Genomic DNA, 22,431 nt, shown 5'->3' on the forward strand with positions numbered 1-22,431 from the left:
TTAACGATCCAAATTAGTATAAACCTTGCTTCACCTTCTGCTAATTCAGCTTCAGAGTTTAACAATCAAATCATGGCAACAATTGAAGAAAAGAAAGCTTTTATTCACACATGTGCCAGTTCAATTAGAGAAAACTTCAATGGTGATCCACTAGTACTTGAATCTTTTATAGACAACATCGAATTACTTGAACTATTCACTACTGCAGATTTAACCGATACTTTTATAGCCTTCATAAAATCAAAATTAGAGGGTAAGGCCCGTGAAGCAATACCGAGACAAATAACGTCAGTAAACGAAATTAAAGTAGCTCTACGAAATAGGATCAAACCGTACAACTCGAAAGTTGTTGCAGGAAAAATTGCAGCGTTGCACGTTAGCAATAACAATTATACAGATTTTGCCAAAAAAGTCCAAGATTTAGCTGACACACTTGAGCGGTCTCTTATTATTGAAGGGATCACTCAAGCAAAAGCTCACGAAATGGCAGTCGAACAAACTATCAACGTGTGTCGTCTAAATGCAAAATCAAATTTAGTAAAAACCATTTTAGCCTCAACAGCATTTACTGATCCGAAAGACGTAGTAGCAAAATTAATTGTAGAACAAAACAACGAAGTAACTGAACATCAGGTTCTAGCTTTTCGATCACGTGGTAACAGTACATTCAGAAATTCTCGTGGTAGTTATCGAGGTTTTTACCCAAACCGCGGCTATACTGGTTACAGAAACAATAATTCATTTGCATACAATAATAACTATAAGGGCAACAACAATCAAAGATATAGAAATTATAATGGAAATAGATACCAGAATAATAATAATGCGCGTTCCAATACAAACACAAATAGCAGTAACAATAGAAGTAACAATTCAAGATCGTCAAACGGTAGAGGTCGAAACGCAAGCGTTCGCGCTTTAAACGCCAGCGCCCCTCAGGAGCGAACACTGGGGGAGGAAGAACTAAGCCAGTAAGCGAACATTCCTCACCAATAGGCATCTATTGTTTAAATTTAAATTACTCTGATTTCATTGAAATACAACTTAACGGGTCACAAAAAAATTGTTCATTCTTAGTAGACACTCAAGCAGACATTTCTTTAATAAAAATATCATGTCTAGACAATAATATTTCATCAAATACAAATGACATTATTAACATTACCGGTGTCACTTCAAATTCAGTTTCGACTTTAGGTAAAATTACCGCAAATTTAAATTTTTCAAACTTTTCTATTAAACATAATTTACATGTAGTAAATGAAGACTTTAATATTCCATCCGATGGCATGCTGGGTAAAGATTTTCTGAAACTTAACAAATGCATCATTAATTATGAAAGAAATAGTATTTCCTTCTGGGTAGGTAATGAAAAAGTTGCGATACCAATCCTTCACGGAACAGAAAGCGACAGTTGTATCATTCCTCCAAGATGTGAAATATTCAGACTTTTTGATTTAGGAAATTCACCCGAGCCACTTTTCGAGAACTCGCAGGAAATTGAAAAAGGTGTTTTCACAGCTAGATGCATTGTTAATTCCAGTAACCCAATAATTAAAGTCATAAATACAACGGATGATATAAAGTATGTGAAAAGAACCAGTATCCGGACAGAAAAACTTTCAAACTATAATGTTTATACAATTAACAAGACAGACAAAGAAGACAAACGTACGAAAAAACTGACTTCAATTTTAAAAAATCAAATACCTGAACATGCTCATAGTAAATTAATTGACCTTTGCATAGATTATGCCGATATTTTCGATCTCGACACGGACTAATGACTTTAAACAACTTCTACGAGCAAAAACTAAGATTGACCGACAACGAGCCAGTATATGTTAAAAACTATCGATTACCATATTCTCAACGCGAAGAAATAAATCCCCAAGTAAATAAATTATTAGACAACGATTTGATTGAACCCAGTTATTCGAATTACAATAGTCCTTTGATTGTAGTCCCAAAGAAAGACACTAATGATCGAAAAGCATATCGCATGTGCGTAGATTTTTGCGCAGTAAACAAAAAACTCATTGCTGATAAATTTCCACTAGCTAGAGTTGACGATATTCTAGATAATCTCTGTCGAGAAAAATATATTTCGACATTAGATATTTTTTCCGGATTTCATCAAATCCCCTTGCATCCTGACTCACGTGACATTACTTCTTTCAGCACTGACCGAGGTGCATTTAGATGGAAAGTGCTTCCATTCGGCTTAAATATAGCACCTAATTCATTCTCACGAATGATGACAATAGCTTTTTCGGGTATACCACCCAATGTCGCATTTTTGTATGTCGACGATATTATCGTCAAAGGTTGCAGTGAAGCACACCATATTAAAAATCTTTCAAAAGTTTTCGATACTTGTAGATCTTTCAATCTCAAGCTTAACCCAAATAAATGCAACTTTTTACGACCAGAAGTTACATTTTTAGGTCACAAATGTTCAGCCAAAGGTTTGTTGCCAGACGACTCTAAAATAAACGCAATTAAAAAGTATACAAAACCAACTGACAAAGACGCGGTACGAAGATTCGTCGCGTTTGCAAACTATTACAGACGGTTTATACCTAATTTTGCGTCTCTGGCAGTGCCTCTGAATCGATTAAGCAGGAAAAGAGTTGAATTTGTATGGGATGTTGAGTGTGAAAGAGCATTTTTATCTTTGAAAGCAGCATTACTTTCAGCAAAATTACTTCAATATCCAGATTTTACTAAACAATTCATAATTACCGTTGATGCCTCCACAACTGGATGTGGCGCTAGTTTAAGTCAAGTACAGCAAGGTAGTGATTTACCAATTTGTTTCGCTTCTAAAGCATTTAGTAAAGCAGAGCAGAAAAAACCAATTATAGAATTGGAACTTTTAGCTATTTATCTCGCAATAAAGCAATTTCGACCGTAGTATGGTACCCATTTTATTGTAAAGTCAGACCATAGACCTCTAGTATACTTATTCAACATGAAAGACCCATCTTCAAAACTTTCAAGGATAAGACTAGAACTAGCTGAGTATAATTTCACTATTGTTGGCGCTGATGCACTATCGCGCATTACAATCGATGAGATTAAAGAATCGAACAAACAAATTTTAGCAGTACAGACAAGATCAATGTCAAATCGACAAAACGATGAAAACGTTTTCAAGAAAACAGATATAAACATCGAAAAACATCTTACTTTACACGCTTATGACAAATTTACCTTTAATTATTCGAAAAAAGTTCCGCGTATAAGAACCACAATTTTTTATGATGATAAAAGTCAAATTTCTAAAATGCATATAATCGCACATATGCGACGTAAAAAGATCGAACTACTTAATATCGAGATTGGTAACGAAATAACAAACTTAGGAGAGTTACTTTCGAAGTTACAAACAGTAGCTAACAATCACCATATTAACAAAGTTGAATGGCCAAAAGATGATCTATATTTTAAATATTGTACAATTTTAAATTTAAAACAATGCGGAAATAAAATTTTAAAAACGGTAGAAATACTACTCACAGACCCAGTAGAAACTATAACAGACGACAATACAAAAACCAAAATCATGACAATTTATCATAATGACCCTGTATCAGGCGGTCATTGCGGTGTTAAAAAGATTTACGCAAAGATTCGTACTAAATACTTTTGGAAAAACATGACTCGTGACCAAAAATGTTTAGTAAACAAAGTCAAACCAACGAAACTGTTGGTAAAATAGAGCGTAACCATAGGGTATTTAACGAATACCTACGGGCATATCTTAATGAAAACTCCTCTTATTGGGATACATATCTAAAGTACTTTAATTTCTTACACAATACAACATCTAATACTGTTTTCGACAACAAATTCACTCCATTTGAACTAGCATTCGGTAGGAAGCCGGTGTTACCAAATGAACTGAAAAAAGAGATCATTGATCCAATATACAATGTTGAGAATTACGCAAAGGAAGTGAAGTACCGTATGCAAAAATCCCATGCATTGGCAAAGGAGCTCATAAATAAACATAAAGAACGTAATAAATTGTATTACTATAGAAATATACGTCCTTCAGACATTGCCTTAAATGATACGGTTTTAGTCGAAAAGGAACCTCGCGATAAACACGCAAGCACTTACGAGGGTCCATACGAAGTTAAACAAATGGATGGCGTAAACGTAACAATTTATGACAAGAAAACTAAAAAGTCAAAAACAGTTCACAAAAATAGATTACAAAAAGTAACATAAACTCAATTTTTATAATATACTATATGTGTTTAGTCAACGTATAAATGAGTAAAAACATCATTACATAAATACAAACATTTTTTTTTCGAATTAAACGTTTTATTATATTCATTAATATATTAACGATCTTACACATAAGTACAAAAAACATATCTTAATCGAAAACTATATTATAATTTTCATCTACATACAAATCATATACTTATAAGTTTTTTATTTTTCATATTATAAGCGTATATATACAACATACAAAATTATATATAACTAAAGGCAACCATTGCACTATATATAAAAAAAAAAAAAACAAAAAAAAAAAAAACAAAAAAAAAAAAAAAAACACAAAACAAAAAAATATCTTTCCAATTACCTGGTAAAATAAATTTAATCAAAAATAAATAAAACTCTTTTACATATTAAATAAGTTCAATAACATTGTATAAACAAACTGAATTACCACATACTAAAACTATCCTACATATTAAATACTGAATAAGCTCAAGAGCACTGTAAAAATAAATTAACTCATTATTAAGTGAAACATAAGCTGATATTTGTTTGAGTTTATGCATTTAAACATCGTACACATCGATTGATTTGGGGCAAGAAGAAGCCGGCAGAATTGATCACCCTGCCGACTCCTTCTTTTCCAAAAGGACGGTGATGTGACGGCACCATAAACAAACTCAACACTTCAAGCACAAATCAGCTGATGTCGCGAATACAACCCGGCGCTTGTGTGGCTGGAGAAAATATGAAAATGATATAGACATTAATTTGGTAGAAACGAGCCCGAACGGCAGAATTGTACTTGCAAAAAAGAACACTAAATAAAAGTTGAAGTGTCTTCTAATTTCATTTGGTGCATATTGTACAATAAAAGAATTTGAGACTTTGTTAATATAACTTCTTTAATAATATAGTGGTACATTGAATATAGAACTTGAACGTGTTTGTGCTTTGGAAAGGGGGTTACTTCCACCAAAAATTAAGTGGCCACGAAAGGCCACTTTACAATCCCCAAAATCAAAATCCCCAAACACAAAATCTCAGTGCTATGATAAACATCATGACCGTGTAAAAAATAGCAATATCTCTTTCCTCTTTCATTCATATTTATGTATGTATAACTATATATTCACGTTTTGGCAATACATATTTTTACTTATCCATATATAGGACTGTTAGTCGCTCTAATTCGAACAAGCTAACAGAAGCGTGTACTACGCAGAAGGACATCACCGTGGCGGTACCACACACCCGGACTTGGCATGGCATAGCCCAGGGTTATTTTTTATAAGCGCGGCCGAAGGCCGCCTATGCAGAAAGTTGATATGGATTATTAGCCTTTTTTGTTCGCGGCGAGTTTAAACCTAATTTGAATTTATTTCACACATAAAATGGGGATTTTTGTTGGGGAATATGAGTTTGGTGATTTTGATTTTGGGGATTTTGATTTTGAGGATTTTGATTTTGAAGATTTTGATTTGGGGATTTTGTTTTGGGGATTTTGATTTTGGGGATAACGTGGGAGACCCGTTGTAAACTTATCCCAATTGCATTCCTTGAATATTTTATTCTTTGCACAGTACATACCTATGCTTTTTGTTGGTGGCGGTTTTAAAGAAACTGGTATTTGCTTTGTTCTATTTATGGAAATACAAAGAATTTACCAATGTTGTCTATTTATATGAATTAATTAATTACGTTTTATGCACTTAAAAGCAATGAGAGCAATCCCTGCTTAATTCATACAAAAAAAATTTTTTTATTTTTTTGAATGACAAAAAATCAAGATTTTAGTTTTCCTTTTGCGTTTGATGTGGCAGGAAAACTTTCGACGTACGTTCTTTCAAAGTGACTCCAGCGCACATAGGTAGATTTTAAACATTCAGGTGGCCACAATTGAATTTCTGAAAGTTGCCACAATTACAAAAAAAGCACTCCCACAGTTTAAGAATAGACAGGGGAATAACGATGCTACCCCTTCCCATCCATCGCATACCTGGCGTTAGCTGTCAAGTAATGGGAATTTAGCTATTTCTGAAACGCGTGTTATAGTTTTTTCTAACCTATGTGAAATCGCATATTTTAACGTGAATATTTTAAGTTTTAAGACAATTGAATTGAGTAATTGTGATGGATTCTGATATTTCAGGTTAATACTAACATTATTAATGGTGTTTGTGATTTTTAAAAGTTATAAATTGATAAAGAACCTAACAAACCTATATGTTACAAATACAATAACTGGTATTAATGTTTAATATTAAATCACTTACATTGTTTAAAACAGTGGGTTTTGTCACATTTCTTTAAACATATAAGTACACATATTAGTAACAAACAAATACGAACATTACTAAAAAATCACACCGACATTTACTACATTAAAATACCGTCTATTAATATTAAAAAAAATATTGCACTTTTCACCTCCAGACATTGTTTGTTTCTGACGTCGCATAGGCACAATTAACAAAGGAACATAAACTAGATGCAAAAAACAACAAAACCAACACAGCACTGGCCCAACACCTTACGGAAAAGAAACACACAGCTGATTTCGACAACGCAACAATACTTGATGTGGAGAACAGAACGCGTAGAAGTATGACACTAGAGGGACTGCGCATACAACACAAACTACCAACAACGATTAACTTTAAAGAGGACGTTAATAATATTAATTGTGCCTCATATAAAATGGCATGGTGAATCCCATACCCGCGTAGTAATGGCATGGAATTGCCACAGCGGTTATCGCAGTTCGTTAATATGCAATATAAATATCTGTGGTTGCAAGCAACAATCGCCTAAGTCTCAGACTCCACGGATAGGTGCTTAGGCTTTTATTGCTTGTGAGCACAAATCTTTACCGATAACTCTGTTATCGATTAATTTATCGAATTCTCGCAAAGTAATGTTGCATTGTCATCGGAGTTATACATGCGTGCAACATTTCAGCTCAATCGGACAGCGGGAAGTGTATCAAATTTAATTTGTAAGATTTGATTACAGACAACAGCCAAGTGAAACTAAATAAAAGCTTATAAAAAACCATGGATTGAGCCGAATTGGTTTCGAAAAAATCCCGAAATTATAAGAATATGGTCCCCAAGGGCTCCCAAAACATGATATCAAAGAAGCGCGGAGTAGACTAGAAATGATTCCAAAAATCTTTCAATATGAATTTTATTCAGCTTTTAGTATATCAAACATTTTGATGCGATAAAAATGATGAATATTTTTCAATTCACATTGGATGAAATAGAAACATGAGTCATGTGTTTTGTTGAATTCAGTGAAAAAGATATGTATTGAATTTATCATTGAGGAGTTTTTCTGAACCCTGTTAACGACAGGAAAAATACCAAGTTGAATTAAACTTTTGGTTTTCCCAGTCCGCCCGTGAGTTCGTGTGTGTGATATTAATGGATCTAAACTGGTTACGCAGTCTCAAATACGAGATTTAGGAGTAATTTTTGACTCCAAGCTTATGTTTCATGATCATATAAATAATGCAATTGCTAAATCAAACGCAATCCTTGCCTTTATACACCGTTGCAGTACTGATTTTACTGATCCATACAGTCTAAAACTTCTTTACACCTCGCTGGTTCGTTCCACGTTAGAATACCCTGTGTTTATACGGAGACCATTTTACGATTGCCATAAAGAGACTAGAACGGGTGCAAAAGACCTCTGTGCAGATTAAACTTGTACAAATTTATTAATAATAATGCTAGATGTCTCCTTATTAACCTGAAGACGTTGGATAACAGAAGAATCTTGCTTTCGCTTAGCTCTGTGTTTGACATCGATCAAGGCATAGTAGACGCTGCGATTCTTTTACAACGAATTAACTTCTTGGTTCCACAGAGGATCCTAAGAAGTGATGATTTGTCTTTTATTGAATGCGTGAGGACTAACTATGCATATTATGCTCCTCTCATCAGAACCTTACGAGAGTTTAATTTGTTGTCAAATTCTTTGAATATAAATTTCTCAATTGAAAAAACTAAATTCAAATTACAATTAAATTAATATTTAACTTAAACAATTATTTTGTAAATATATTTAATTCGTTACGTAGTCTGTAAGAAAAATTGTATTTCAAAGATTACTGTATTTAAATAAATATATAAATAAATAAAATATTTCCATTGAATAACAAAACGGGTCTTATGTCCTACAAAATGAGCCATTTGGCATAAGCAAACGTGACCTTGTTCAAAAGTTAGAACTTAAAAGTGCAACACGAGGGTAACTTTTTTTCAGAAAAGAAAACGTCATTAGGTTGAGAGCCATTATGCAGTATTAGGGTGTTATTGTAAATTGCAAAAGTGGAACTGTTGTCTATGCAATCCACACCGATTAAGATTGCCTCTAATATAAGGCAAATGGTGCTAATAAATTTTCCAAAATTTTCGTATACACCGACTGTCCTATTCCGCAAATCCCGATATTATACACCATCTCTAGTACACACATACACATTTTATTAAATACATGCGAATGCATGTATGTGTGTCAGTAACCAAGCAATTGTTTCCTAAGTAATAACCGTAATGCTTCTTTAAGTAAAAGTCTACTACAATCTCAACGCCACAACCATCATCTATCGTTAATCTGTATTGCAGCAACAAAAATTTAATATTGATTCCTTTTTTTGCTTTTCGCACCGTAAGATTGTTTATTGTTTTCGATTTTGCTTGTAAACGAAAAAAAAGGTATGACTAAGTTGCTCTATTTATGTTGTGGGTAGAATCCTTAAGACTTCCTAGTAAAAATACCCAACCAGCCAAAAAAGTGGTGATGAGTTTGTAAGGAAATAATTTCGACTTCGTGTATGTCTTCGGCACATCGATTTCTTCTTTTTCTTTCAGTTCTTTCGGAAAGCAAATAATTTCGAAATTTTTTACAAAGAAATTTCCAAACGAATATGAATGATTTTAAAGTTTATGCCCTAGGCTTTCTAGGCAAAAACTCTTCCCTTCATGTAGGAAGACATCCGTTGGGTACTACACAAACCTCCATGCTTCTCAGGTTTGTTTTATTAGAAGGTCCACTTTGTATATATGTTAAAGAAATAATGAATAAAAACTTGAGAAACGGCACATGTTTGTAACGCTTAGCAAACGCGTGTCTCCTCACTTTCATACGACACTAGAGTTCGGACAACAAGTCATCGATTATTTATCCTACAATTAACGAAATGTTATCACAAAAGTCGAAAAAGTATCGATGTTTCCAAAAAGTTATCGATTTACTCTCAAAAACTTACAGGTTATATATAGAATAGTTATCGATATGTTATAAAAAACTCATCGATCTGTTATCGTGAAGTTATCGGGGTGTTATTTTTTTGCTATCAGCGTTATAGAGTTATTATCGAAAAGTTATCGAATTACTTACAAAACATTCTCGATGTATTATTAAAAAGCTTTCGTATTGTTCTCAAAAACTTGTAGAATTTTTATCGAAAAGTTGTCTACTTATTATCAAAAATATATTATTTCTGTATCGAAAGTTATCTATAAGTTACGAAAACTGTAGCGCTTTATTATCCCAGAGCTATCCAATTTTCATTGAGGTGTTATCATTTTGTTATTTGCATTTGATTGGTTATAGATTTGTTTTCAAAAAATTTTTTATCGAAAAGTTATCGACTATTGATGGAAATGCTATCCATTTTTATTGAAACCTTAGCACGGACCTTATTAAAAATTTATCGATTTTTTAAAGAATTTTTTTTTAATTCCTCATCGGAATGTTATCAATTTGTCAACGACGACTATTCGGTTTTTTATAAAACGAATGCCGATAAAACTTCATTATAAATTCGATGACTCTTCTGTATCCCATCGACACAAAGCCCTTAAAAAAACCAGTAAAATGACGATGATTTGACAAGCTCAAAACAAGCCGATAAATCGACGATACTGATGCGCGATAGATAATAGGCCGAACTTGTAGGTATCGGCTTTTACCGATAAGAAGCCGAAGAAGCCCGTCTCAAACAGCCCGAAAATATTTGTATCTGATAGAGTTGCCTCTGTTTAATTTCAAGCCCTGGCCGAGCTGTAGTTAACTCGATAATATAAGATTTCTAGATATACTCTTGTTTACACACCGAAATTCACAAATACTTGATCCTCATTTTTATTTTTTATTTTTATTTTTTCAAATATAAATTACGCTTAATTTGATCCCAAGCGGTTACGACTACGATTTCGGGACTACACTTAGATGAAAGTCCTTGGCTGGAAAAGATAAATGCAGAGAAGCTTCGGTACATGAAATCGAATCGGCTCCGTCCGGCGTTAACTGTGAAACAACTGTTAACACAACAACAAACAACGAGGTGATTTTGCGGTTTGTCTATGTGTGGTTTTTGTTTACTTGCATATGTAAAGTGCGGCATCATCATTTAGCGAACTGGGTATTCAGTTATGCGTATTTAAAGAGAAAAAATCGAAAGAGGAAGCCAAATAAGCCATTGTTAAAACGGATTTTTGTAGCCAAAGTCTATGGTAAAAAAAGGTGAAATCACAGCATTCAAATACCGTCTGATAGCATACAAATTTACATAAGCAATAACAGCTTAAGTCGACATTTGGAAATGTTATATTTTAGCCGAGTTTTTAGGACATCCTTCTCAGCCATTACTATATGTTAAGTTACTGGAAGATAATTGTTCAAAAACAGTTCTATCAAAAAGAAACTTTAGTATGAGTCAAATAACTTTTAAGAAATGGCAAAAATATGTGTTTACGCTTATGTCAACTTAGGCCGATATTACTGAAGACCAGAAGCATACTCGCATAAAGTAAAAGTCAACGCTTGAAGTGTGGGTATCTTTAAGATCATGAAGCATATAAGAGGCGAGTTATATACCGTTATTCATCAATTCATTAATTCTGTGATTTGCGTATTATCGATTGGTGAGAAAATTTAGTGAGAGCTTAATCGTTTTGTTATTTATTCACATTGCTATTACAGCATTAAAACTTTGGTACTTAATTTTTCGATTAGCTGACAGAGCCGTCACTTAAAATTGGTTTAGAGTAGATTTATTCAGCCTTGTGTGAATAAAATTTTCATAGTAGCGGTATGCATTTCGTACTGGCCTTTTGTTGAATAATGGTTCTATTGAGCCCCATTTATCATAGATTTTTTTAAGCTATGGAAGCTCACTACTCAATTTTGTAACAACTTGGCATATTAAATTTCAATACTTGCCAAGCTATGCAGAATTCTTCAAGTGTTTAATTCAATTATTCAATTATTACCTAAGTGATGTTAAACAAAGTTGCTTAGGTAGATGACTATTATTATTAGCCTCCTTATACCGCAAAAAAGTTAGATTGACTAAAATATTTAAGTTTGGAAAACTTATCTGAGCCGTCAGTCGACCAAACTTGCTGTAAAAATAAAAAATAAATAAAAAAAAGTAAGGAAGGCTAAGTTCGGGTGTAACCGAACATTACATACTCATGAGAGCTTTGGAGACAAAATAAGAGAAAATCACCATTTAGGGTAACCCTGGAATGTGTTTGTATGACATGGGCATCAAATGGAAGGTATTAAAGAGCATTGTAAAAGGGAGTGGGCCATAGTTCTATAGGTGGACGCCATTTCGGGATATCGCCATAAAGGTGGACCAGGGGTGATTCTAGAATGTGTTTGTACAATATGGGTATCAAATGAAAGGTGTTAATGAGTATTTTAAAAGGGAGTGATCCTTAGTTCTATAGGTGGACACCTTTACGAGATATCGCCATAAAGGTGGACCAGGGGTGACTCTAGAATATCTTTGTACGATATGGGTATCAAATGAAAGGTGTTAATGAGTATTTTAAAAGGGAGTGGGCCTTAGTTCTATAGGAGAACGCCTTTTCGAGATATCGCCATAAAGGTGGACCAGAGGTGACTCTAGAATGTGTTTGTACGTTATGGGTATCAAATTAAAGGTATTAATGAGGGTTCTAAAAGGGAGTGGCCCTTAGTTGTATATGTGAAGGCGTTTTCGAAATATCGAACAAAATGTGGACCAGGGTGACCCAGAACATCATCTGTTGGGTACCGCCAATTTATTTATATATATAATACCACGAAAAGTATTCCTGCCAAGATTCCAAGGGCTTTTGATTTCGCCCTGCAGAACGTTTTCGTTTTCGTCTACTTAATATGGTAGGTGTCACACCCATTTTACAAAGTTTTTCTAAAGTTATATTTTGCGTCAATAAACCAATCCAATTACCAAGTTTCATCCCTTTTTTCATATTTGATATAGAATTATGGCATTTTTTTTTTTTTAGTTTTTCGTAATTTTCGACGTCCAAAAAGTGGGCGTGGTTATAGTCCGATTTCGGCCATTTTTTATACCGAGATAAAGCGAGTTCGGATAAGTACGAGAACTAAGATAGTAAAGATATATCGATTTTTGCTCAAGTTATCATGTTAAGGGCTAAGCGGAAGGACAGGCGGTCGACTGTGTATAAAAACTGGGCGTGACTTCAATCGATTTCGCCCATTTTCACATAAAACAGTTATCCTGATAGAATCTATGCCCCTACCAAATTTGACAAGGATTGTTCAACTTATGGTATTAAATGTATTCCAGACGAATTAAATGAAAAAGCCACGCCCATTTTGAAATTTTCTTTTATTTTTATATTTTGTTGCACCATGTCATTACTGGAGTTGAATATTGGCATAATTTACTTATATACTGCAAAGATATTAACGATTTTAACAAAAAATTTGATTTAAAAAAATTTTTTTTTCTAAAAGTGGGCGTGTTCGCCATCCGATTTTGCTAATTTTTATTTAGCGCACAAATAGTAATATGAGTAATGCTTCTGCCAAATTTCATCATGATATCTTCAACGACTGCCAAATTACAGCTTGCAAAACCTTTAAATTACCTTATTTTAAAAGTGGGCGGTGCCACGCCCATTGTCCAAAATTTTACTAATTTTCTATTTTGCGTCATAAGGTCAACTCACCTACCAAGTTTAATCGCTTTATCCGTCTTTGGTAATGAAGAGCACTTTTTCTGTTTTTCGAAATTTTCGATATCGAAAAGTGGGAGTGGTTGCTGTCCGATTTCGTTCATCTGAGATGAGCGCCCAGGAATCCACATTCCAAATTTCATCAAGATACATCAAAATTTACTCAAGTTATAGTGTTTACGGACGGACGGACGGACGGACGGATGGACGGACGGACGGACGGACATGGCTTAATGAATTTCTTTTTTCGCCCAGATCAATTTGATATATAGAAGTCTATATCTATCTCGATTAGTTTTTGCCGTTACGGATTGCCGTTATGCGAACAAAGTTAATATACTCTGTGAGCTCTGCTCAGCTGAGTATAACAAGTAAGAAATGCAAGGGTGCTCGAAGAATTTGGATAACGGAGTCATATGACAACAACATCAATAAAATAAAATAATAAAAAAATTTTTTTTAATTAAACGGTTTTATAGAAAACAACACTTACATGAAGTAATAATAATACAAAAGCTAGAAAATAATTAGGTAGTTCCTAGGTACTACTAATCACACTCCTCATCAATCTAGGGCGTTGATCAGACAGTTATATAATAGCGTTCGGCGCGTGAATTGTATTGTCATCGGGTTCTGAACTATATTCCAAGTTTCAAGCTTGCAGTTTATCGGGAAATTACTTAAATTTCAATTACAACAAGTAAGGAAGGTTAAGTTCGGGTGTAACCGAACATTACATACTCAGTTGAGCGCTTTAGAGACAAAATAAGGGAAAATAACCATGTAGGAAAATGAACCGAGGGAAACCCTGGAATGTGTTTGTATGACATGTGTATCAAATGAAAGGCATTAAAGAGGGAGTGGGCCATAGTTCTATAGGTGGACGCCATTTAGGGATATAGCCATAAAGGTGGATCAGGGTTGACTCTAGAATGCGTTTGTACGATATGGGTATCAAATGAAAGGTGTTAATGAGTATTTTAAAAGGGAGTAATCCTTAGTTCCATAGGTGGACGCCGTTTCGAGATATCGCCATAAAGGTGGAGCAGGGGTGGCCCTAGAATTTGTTTGTACAATATGAGTATCAAAATAAAGATGTTAATGAGTATTTTAAAAGGGAGTAATCCTTAGTTCCATAGGTGGACGCCGTTTCGAGATATCGCCATAAAGGTGGGCCAGGGGTGACTCTAGAATTCGTTTGTGCAATATGGGTATCAAACGAAAGGAGTTAATTTGTATTTTAAAAGGGAGTAGGTCTTAGTTCTATAGGTGGACGCCGTTTCGAAATATCGCCATAAAGGTGGACCAGGGGTGACTCTAGAATGTGTTTGTACGTATTAATGAGGGTTTTAAAAGGGAGTGGTGGTTGTTTTATAGGTGGTCGCATTTTCGAGATATCGCCATAAAGGTGGACCAGGGGTGACCCTAGAATTTGTTTGTACAATATGGGTATCAGAAGAAAGGTGTTAATGAGTATTTTAAAAGGGAGTAATCCTTAGTTCCATAGGTGGACGCCGTTTCGAGATATCGCCATAAAGGTGGAGCAGGGGTGGCCCTAGAATTTGTTTGTACAATATGAGTATCAAAATAAAGGTGTTAATGAGTATTTTAAAAGGGAGTAATCCTTAGTTCCATAGGTGGACGCCGTTTCGAGATATCGCCATAAAGGTGGGCCAGGGGTGACTCTAGAATTCGTTTGTGCAATATGGGTATCAAACGAAAGGAGTTAATGAGTATTTTAAAAGGGAGTAGGCCTTAGTTCTATAGGTGGACGCCGTTTCGAAATATCGCCATAAAGGTGGACCAGGGGTGAGTCTAGAATGTGTTTGTACGATATGGGTATCAAATTAAAGGTATTAATGAGGGTTTTAAAAGGGAGTGGTGGTTGTTGTATAGGTGGACGCCTTTTCGAGATATCGCCATAAAGGTGGACCAGGGGTGACCCTAGGATTTGTTTGTACAATATGGGTATCAAAAGAAAGGTGTTAATGAGTATTTTAAAAGTGAGTAGGCCTTAGTTCTAAAGGTGGACGCCGTTTCGAAATATCGCCATAAAGGTGGACCAGGGGTGACTCTAGAATGTGTTTGTACGATATGGGTATCAAATTAAAGGTATTAATGAGGGTTTTGAAAGGGAGTGGTGGTTGTTGTATAGGTTGACGCCGTTTGGAGATATCGCCATAAAGGTGGACCAGGGGTGACTTTAGAATATATTTGTACGATATTGGTATCAAATGAAAGGTGTTAATGAGTGTTTTAAAAGGGCGTGGGTAATGAGTAATCCTTAGTGGGTAATGAGTAATCCTTAGTTCCATAGGTTGACGCCGTTTCGAGATATCGCCATAGAGGTGGACCAGGGGTGACCTTAGAATTTGTTTGTACAATATGGGCATCAAACGAAAGGTGCTAATGAGTATTTTAAAAGGGAGTAGGCCTTAGTTCTATAGGTGGACGCCTTTACGAGATATCGCCATAAAGGTGGACCAGGGGTGACTCTAGAATGAGTTTGTACGATATGGGTATCAAATTAAAGGTATTAATGAGAGTTTTAAAAGGGAGTGGTGTGAAGGCGTTTTCTAGATATCGACCAAAATGTGGACCAGGGTGACCCAGAACATCATCTGTTGGATACCGCTAATTTATTTATATATGTAATACCTGCTAAGATTTTAAGGGTTTTTTATTTCGGCCTGCAGAACTTTTTCATTTTCTTCTACTTAATATGGTAGGTGTCACAACCATTTTACAAAGTTTTTTCTAAAGTTATATTTCGCGTCAATAAAACAATCCAATTACCTTACCATGTTTCATCCCTTTTTTCGTATTTGGTATAGAATTATGGCATTTTTTTCATTTTTCGTAATTTTCGATATCGAAAAAGTGGGCGTGCTCATAGTCGGATTTCGTTCATTTTTCATACCAAGATAAAGTGAGTTCAAGTAAGCGCGTGAACTAAGTTCATTAAAGATATGTCGATTTTTGCTCAAGTTATCGTGTTAACGGCCATGCGGAAGGACAGGCGGACGACTGTGTATAAAAACTGGGCGTGGCATCAACCGATTTCGCCCATTTTCACAGAAAACAGTTAAAGTCATAAAATCTATGCCCCTACCAAATTTCAAAAGGATTGGTTAATTTTTGTTCGACTTATGGCGTTAAAAGTATCCTAGACAAATTAAATGAAAAAGGGCGGAGCCACGCCCATTTTGAAATTTTCTTTTATTTTTGTATTTTGTTGCACCATATCATTACTGGAGTTGAATGTTGATATAATTTACTTATATACTGTAAAGATATTAAATTTTTTGTTAAAATTTTACTTTAAAAAAAATTTTTTTAGGCGTACATACAGTAATAGGAGTAACGTTCCTGCCAAATTTCATCATGATGTCTTCAACGACTGCCAAATTACAGCTTGCAAAAGTTTTAAATTACCTTCTTTTAAAAGTGAGCGGTGCCACGCCCATTGTCCAAAATTTTACTAATTTTCTATTCTGCGTCATAAGTTCAACTCATCTACCAAGTTTCGTCGCTTTAGCTGTTTTTTGTAATGAATTATCGCACTTTTTCGGTTTTTCGAAATTTTCGATATCGAAAAAGTGGGCGTGGTTATAGTCCGATATCGTTCATTTTAAATAGCGATCTGAGATGAGTGCTCAGGAACCTACATACCAAATTTCATCAAGATACCTCAAAATTTACTCAAGTTATCGTGTTAACGGACGGACGGACGGACATGGCTCAATCAAATTTTTTTTCGATCCTGATTATTTTGATATATGGAAGTCTATATCTATCTCGATTCCTTTATATATGTACAACCAACCGTTATCCAATCAAACTTAATATACTATGTGAGCTCTGCTCAACTGAGTATAAAAAAAGTGCTGTCTAGCCTGTCAAGTCAATCTAAATAAAACCGTTTAATTACAACCACTACCTTCTCAGAATATCAAACATTTTATTTTTACAGAAACTTCAATAAAGAATAAAACAACAATATCCTTCCTGGAATGACAACAAATAATCGACATTTAGTCATTGCATGCATGTACATTTTTTTTTTCCAAATTTTTATCAAGAGTCTCAATATCAGTCCGCATGTCAAATTTCAACATTCTAGGTGTATTATTTACTGAATAATCAGGTTTTTTGGGTTTTCCAAAATTTTATATATATAAAAAGTGGGCGTCGTTATCGTCCGATTTCACTCATTTTCAATACCAATCTATTCTCAGTCTAGATAAGCCCATATACCGAATTTGGTGAAGATATCTCAATATTTGCTCAAAGTTATCATGTTAACGGGCGGGCAGACATGGCTTAATCAATTCTTTTTTCGAAATTGATGATTTTGATATATGGAGGTCTATCTTTGATGACTTCTTATACCTGTACAACCAACCGTTATCCAAACAAAGTTATGATACTCTGTGTACAAGTACAGTTGGGTATAAAAAAAAGTGCGAAACAAGAATTAAAACATATCGTACAAGCAACCCATAAACAAAGCACATAGGTAGATTTTAGACAATTAGGCGGCCATAATTTCTGAAAGTTGCCACAATTACAAAAAAAAGCACTCACACAGCTTAAGAATAGACAGGGGAACAATAATTCTACCCCTTCCCATCCATCGCATACCTGGCGTTAGCTGTCAAGTAATCGGGAGTTTAGCTATTTCTGAAACGCGTGTTATGGTTTTTTTTTTTTAACCTATGTGAAATCGCATGTTTTAACGTGAATATTTTAAGTTTTAAGAAAATTGAATTGAGTAATTGTGATGGATTCTGATATTTCAGGTAAATACTAACATTATTAATGGTGTTTGTGATTTTTAAAAGTTATAAATTGATAAAGAACTTATTTTATTTAGGATGTTAAAAAAATGTTTTTATTTTTTTTTATTTTTGGTGTTCGAAACCAGTTTTGATATGTTTCCAAGTCCGTCCAAGTGAAAATTAGTTTTGAACATGGTACTTGGCACAATTAGCTTGCCAACTTCATTAAATTTAGCTGCAGATACTTGCAGATAGGGGGTTAGATAGAGGGTTTGATACACCCTTGTTGCTGTACAACATGAAAAATGGCTTCACTGCGCAGGTATTTTTTAGTGTTACACAGTGGTAATATCTATTCTAATGTAATCGATTAGTTACACAAATTATTATAATTTTTCATAAAACCTATTAAAAATTCACCCTAGATAAAGACAGAACCAAGTTATAAAACTTCTGGCCGTGCAACAAGAAAAATAACCTCACTGCGCAGAAATTTTTTAGTGTTACACAGTGTAATTTCTATTTTTTTAATATAACCGATTAATTACACAAATTATTATAATTTTTCATTTATTAAACAGTTTTAAAAAGATATAGGTAATAAAATATTTTTGGCCGCCTAAAACTTGAAAATCTAACTATGTGCAAAGTGAGATTGAGTCAACGGTCTCTCATGGTTTGCTACTTATGTAAAAATATAAACCGCAAACGTTTTTATGAAAAGAAAAAAAATTAATCAATGAATTGCAAGTTATTTCGGTTATTTATTGTTAAGCGTACTACTACTACAAACCCACAAAGATCAAACGACTAGAATTACTGACTTTTACCTGCCTCACTCAGTCACACAAATCAATCAGTAAAAACCATCCGCTCTTCTGAATGAACGCACAGCGCATACACATAAATATACACACGAACTATAAATACTAGACGAACGACAACAACAGATCAGAACGAAAATCGAAGCTGATGATGGAACAACACCGAAACGGGCATGTCTCGAAACCAAGTTTGACAAGGGATGACGGAAAATCACTCCAGTATACATCGTTATGTAGTGGGTTAATTTTAAATGTAACCCCCAGTGTAGTTTATATTAAGTATTTTATTTTTCCTCAATTTCGACATTTTAAAAACTGTTTTCCTCACAGTTATTTTTTGCTTTTTTTCCTTTTAGAGCCTTCATACGGCTGCTGTGTGTTTGCTGTCCACGCAAAATACGCCGAAAATACCAACCGACAATGCGTTCCAAATCGCAGGTAAGTTTGCGGTATACCAAGATGGAAGGGCCAGCGTGGTATAGTTTTATGATTAGCACTGGATTAAGTTATTTGCTTAGTTTATTAGTTTTTATTGCCTTAAGATTACTGTTTTTATTTTTTGTTTGTTTTTTTTTTTTTTTTTGCTAACCTAATAAGTCGGCTGTCTAAAAAAGCTAATAAAATAACTTTTATTGCTTGATTTATTCTTTTATTGCTTTACATTTTTTTTTATTACATAAAACAACATAACTGTAAACTTAAACATGAAACTTAAGGAGAACATAAAAAACTACACCAACAATAACATAAATAAACCCTCTATAAAAGCATTGCTAATGCAATTAAATTATAACACAAAATATCCGTTGAAAAGCACTAAAAAAGACAGAAACAAAAACAAAAAGCAATACATATCCAGCCAAACAAAACAAATTAACAACACAAATAAATTGAGTTATAAAAATCCACAAAACCTCAAATCCGATTGTGCACTGAAATGAAGAAAAATAGTAATCAAGAAAATAAAGCAACAAAAAAAATCACTTGTGATTTGATGCTCAATCACTTTCATAGCACCGCGCACAACCGAACTGCAATCAAGAATATACGAAAAACATGAAAAAAAAAATCAAATAAAAGAAACCAGAACTATATAAAATTTCAATAAAAACAAACAAAAATTCAATAAATAAATAACAATAATGACCTAGCACGCCCCTTTTTTGTTCCTCTCTTTGCCAACGGTCTTTAGCTCACTCTCCTTCCCGCTGCTTACACTTCGTACTCTTACATTTGCAGTTTTGTGTGTTTGTAATGTTTTTTATGTTTAGATTTATTTATCAAATTTTTTACATTTCCTGTTCCTATTCGATAGTCACCCCACCCCAACCACGCACCACTACTTTCCAACAGTATTTCGGTGTGTGGTTCAAATATGAAAAAATAAATTGAAACTTTTTAATTGCGTTGCGTTGTTGGAGAGTAATTCATTACTAAGTTATTTCAACTGCAAAAGAAATTTCACCTCAACTCTGCCGCTTTTGCTCTTCACTTCACTTTGTTCTGCAGCAACCGTAGAGATTTTGTGATGCAGAATTTGGTTTCAGAATAAATAAAACGAAAATTAATCTTGACTTAACTTCAGTCAAAGTTATTTCTGTATTACATATACTAAATAATATGTATGTATGTATATGTAATTATACCGTTATTGTAACGCAAATTGTTGAAAATATGCTACATAAATTTACCTGAAGCCATGACTCAAAATATGAGATTATTTTAATTATCAGAAAAGAAGTTTACTTGGTCAAGTTGTAATATTTTAAGTTTTAATTTCGAAAAACTGGCATAAACTGGTAGAATAAGACGGTATAAGTTTTCGTAAGTCTTCTTAAGGCATGTTCCATATTTGAGAGTATTGGTAATGCCTTCTTATTTATGTAGTCCCATCATAGTACAACTCGCAAAAACTTGAAAAAACAATAGCATAAAAATCACAGTCACAGTGACAGTTCAGAAGTTAAAATCAATTATAAAGCTTTTGAAGGGAATGTGACCTTATGACACCTGTCAAACTCAACGACAGCGTATGACAATCAGATGAACAAACTTTCTAACGATACAACTGTGACCATACTGTCTCACCCCAGCGTGTTAGGGGGCTTAGAATATACACGCGGTAGGTATGCCTGTCGTAAAAGGCAACTAAAATACCAAATTGATTCAAGGTGTTGTGTAGCGCAACCATTTCAAGTGGTTTCCAGCGCAATATATAGCTTCTCAAACCCAATTGTCAAACTCATCTACCCGCGGCGAATCCTGTTTCTTTAAGAGCCGAGGCTCTGGCAACCCCAAGTTCCTTGTGTATCTAAGGGATTCCCGAGATGGTATGGCAAGTTCCTTAATGGTGCTTGCTTTCGGAACGTACCGTATCTGTATCCCACAAAGGACCATTAACATCGATAACACTCCCCAAGGCCTTTGGGGGGTATCCTTAATGCTACAACAACAACAACAACAACAACAACCATATTGTCCTATGTGGGAGCAACCGAATTTGGGATCTCAGCCAAGGGTTTAAGCTTAAGGAGCAGGTTTGTGAGACTTTCGCTAATTTTCGCCACACACTCGTCGAGTTTGCTTTTTGACCGAATGCGCAGGAAGCCAAATCTTGAAAGCTCGAAATTATTTTCCAATAACACTATTTGCTTGTTTATTTGGAAGATGTAGCGCTTATCCTCCTCCTGTTTCGGGTCCTTACTCCACTTCATAACAAGCGGGAACCATTCTTTGACTTTTGATATTCTGGGGAACTTTGTTCTATCCAACACCCAAATCCACGCGCTCGTGCTTTGTTTTTACACATTTGAAACACCTCTCTCTAGACATCTCAAGCTTCGGAAGTTGTTCCATGCAATCATCTTTATATCATTGTACCACCGCGCTTAATCAAAGGTTGGAAGCGGCTGATTGATTTTTCCCGCAGCATATAGAGCATTCAGCTAATAAGCTCTCTTTCTACAGTTCCCCTAGACATCTGTCCGAAGGTACTGCTATGATCAGCCAGCGCCACAGTCAGTAACTCTTTGGCCATATAACTCATTATCTCACGAACAGCCGAAGACTTAGTGTTACCTCCATTTGGCCCCTCCGAAAAAGTCGGAGCCTGGTGTTACATCCCTTTGGCTTATATCCCACTTTCACATCCGATATTGGCAAATCGCCAAAGTTCACTACCTATCTCTGACTTGCAGCTATCGAGGTTGTTGCTATCTCGCTATTGAGGTCCATCTGTGCTATAGCCTTAGACCTACTTGTTTTGCCTCTGCGGGTGGTCTGCCTTGCGGCTCTGCTACTGGGTCCTTTCTGCCCCTTGAAAGCAATTTTTTGGCCTTCAGCCGAATATTACCATTTCATTCTGCTACTCTAATCTCCTTTTTTCTTAAACTGCATTTGGCCTACTTTCAGAGAGTCACGAGGCCCATTGCAAGTGCTCACTCTCGAGGTTCCTTGGGTCTACCGCTGATCTACCTCTGCCTGCAACTCTTTGCACTTGCACTGTACTGCCAGAGAGCTCCCTTAATCCCTCCTTTTCCTATACTTCTCGATTCTACTTCTCCGTTTCGA

The 22,431-nt window shown here is 34.8% G+C and overlaps 1 protein-coding gene and 1 long non-coding RNA gene across 5 annotated transcripts in view; one reads left to right on the forward strand and one right to left on the reverse strand.

Annotated features, from left to right (window-relative positions):
• LOC137237679 (uncharacterized) overlaps positions 1–22,431 on the reverse strand; it is a 480,678-nt gene that overhangs the window by 296,852 nt on the left and 161,395 nt on the right. The gene's annotated exons all lie outside the window — the stretch shown is intronic.
• Positions 1–22,431, forward strand: part of Dop1R2 (dopamine receptor 2) — a 70,723-nt gene that overhangs the window by 9,056 nt on the left and 39,236 nt on the right. For 2 of the 3 annotated variants that reach the window (XM_067761669.1, XM_067761668.1), the window contains exon 2: positions 19,218–19,299. In XM_067761669.1, coding sequence (XP_067617770.1) covers positions 19,218–19,299 — 82 coding nt within the window. Of the gene's footprint in view, positions 1–19,217; positions 19,495–22,431 lie in introns of those variants that run through there. The other variant, XM_067761667.1, reaches the window with a different exon arrangement.

This window comes from Eurosta solidaginis, chromosome 1 (genome assembly GCF_040869045.1).
Source record: "Eurosta solidaginis isolate ZX-2024a chromosome 1, ASM4086904v1, whole genome shotgun sequence".
NCBI classification, from domain to species: domain Eukaryota; kingdom Metazoa; phylum Arthropoda; class Insecta; order Diptera; family Tephritidae; genus Eurosta; species Eurosta solidaginis.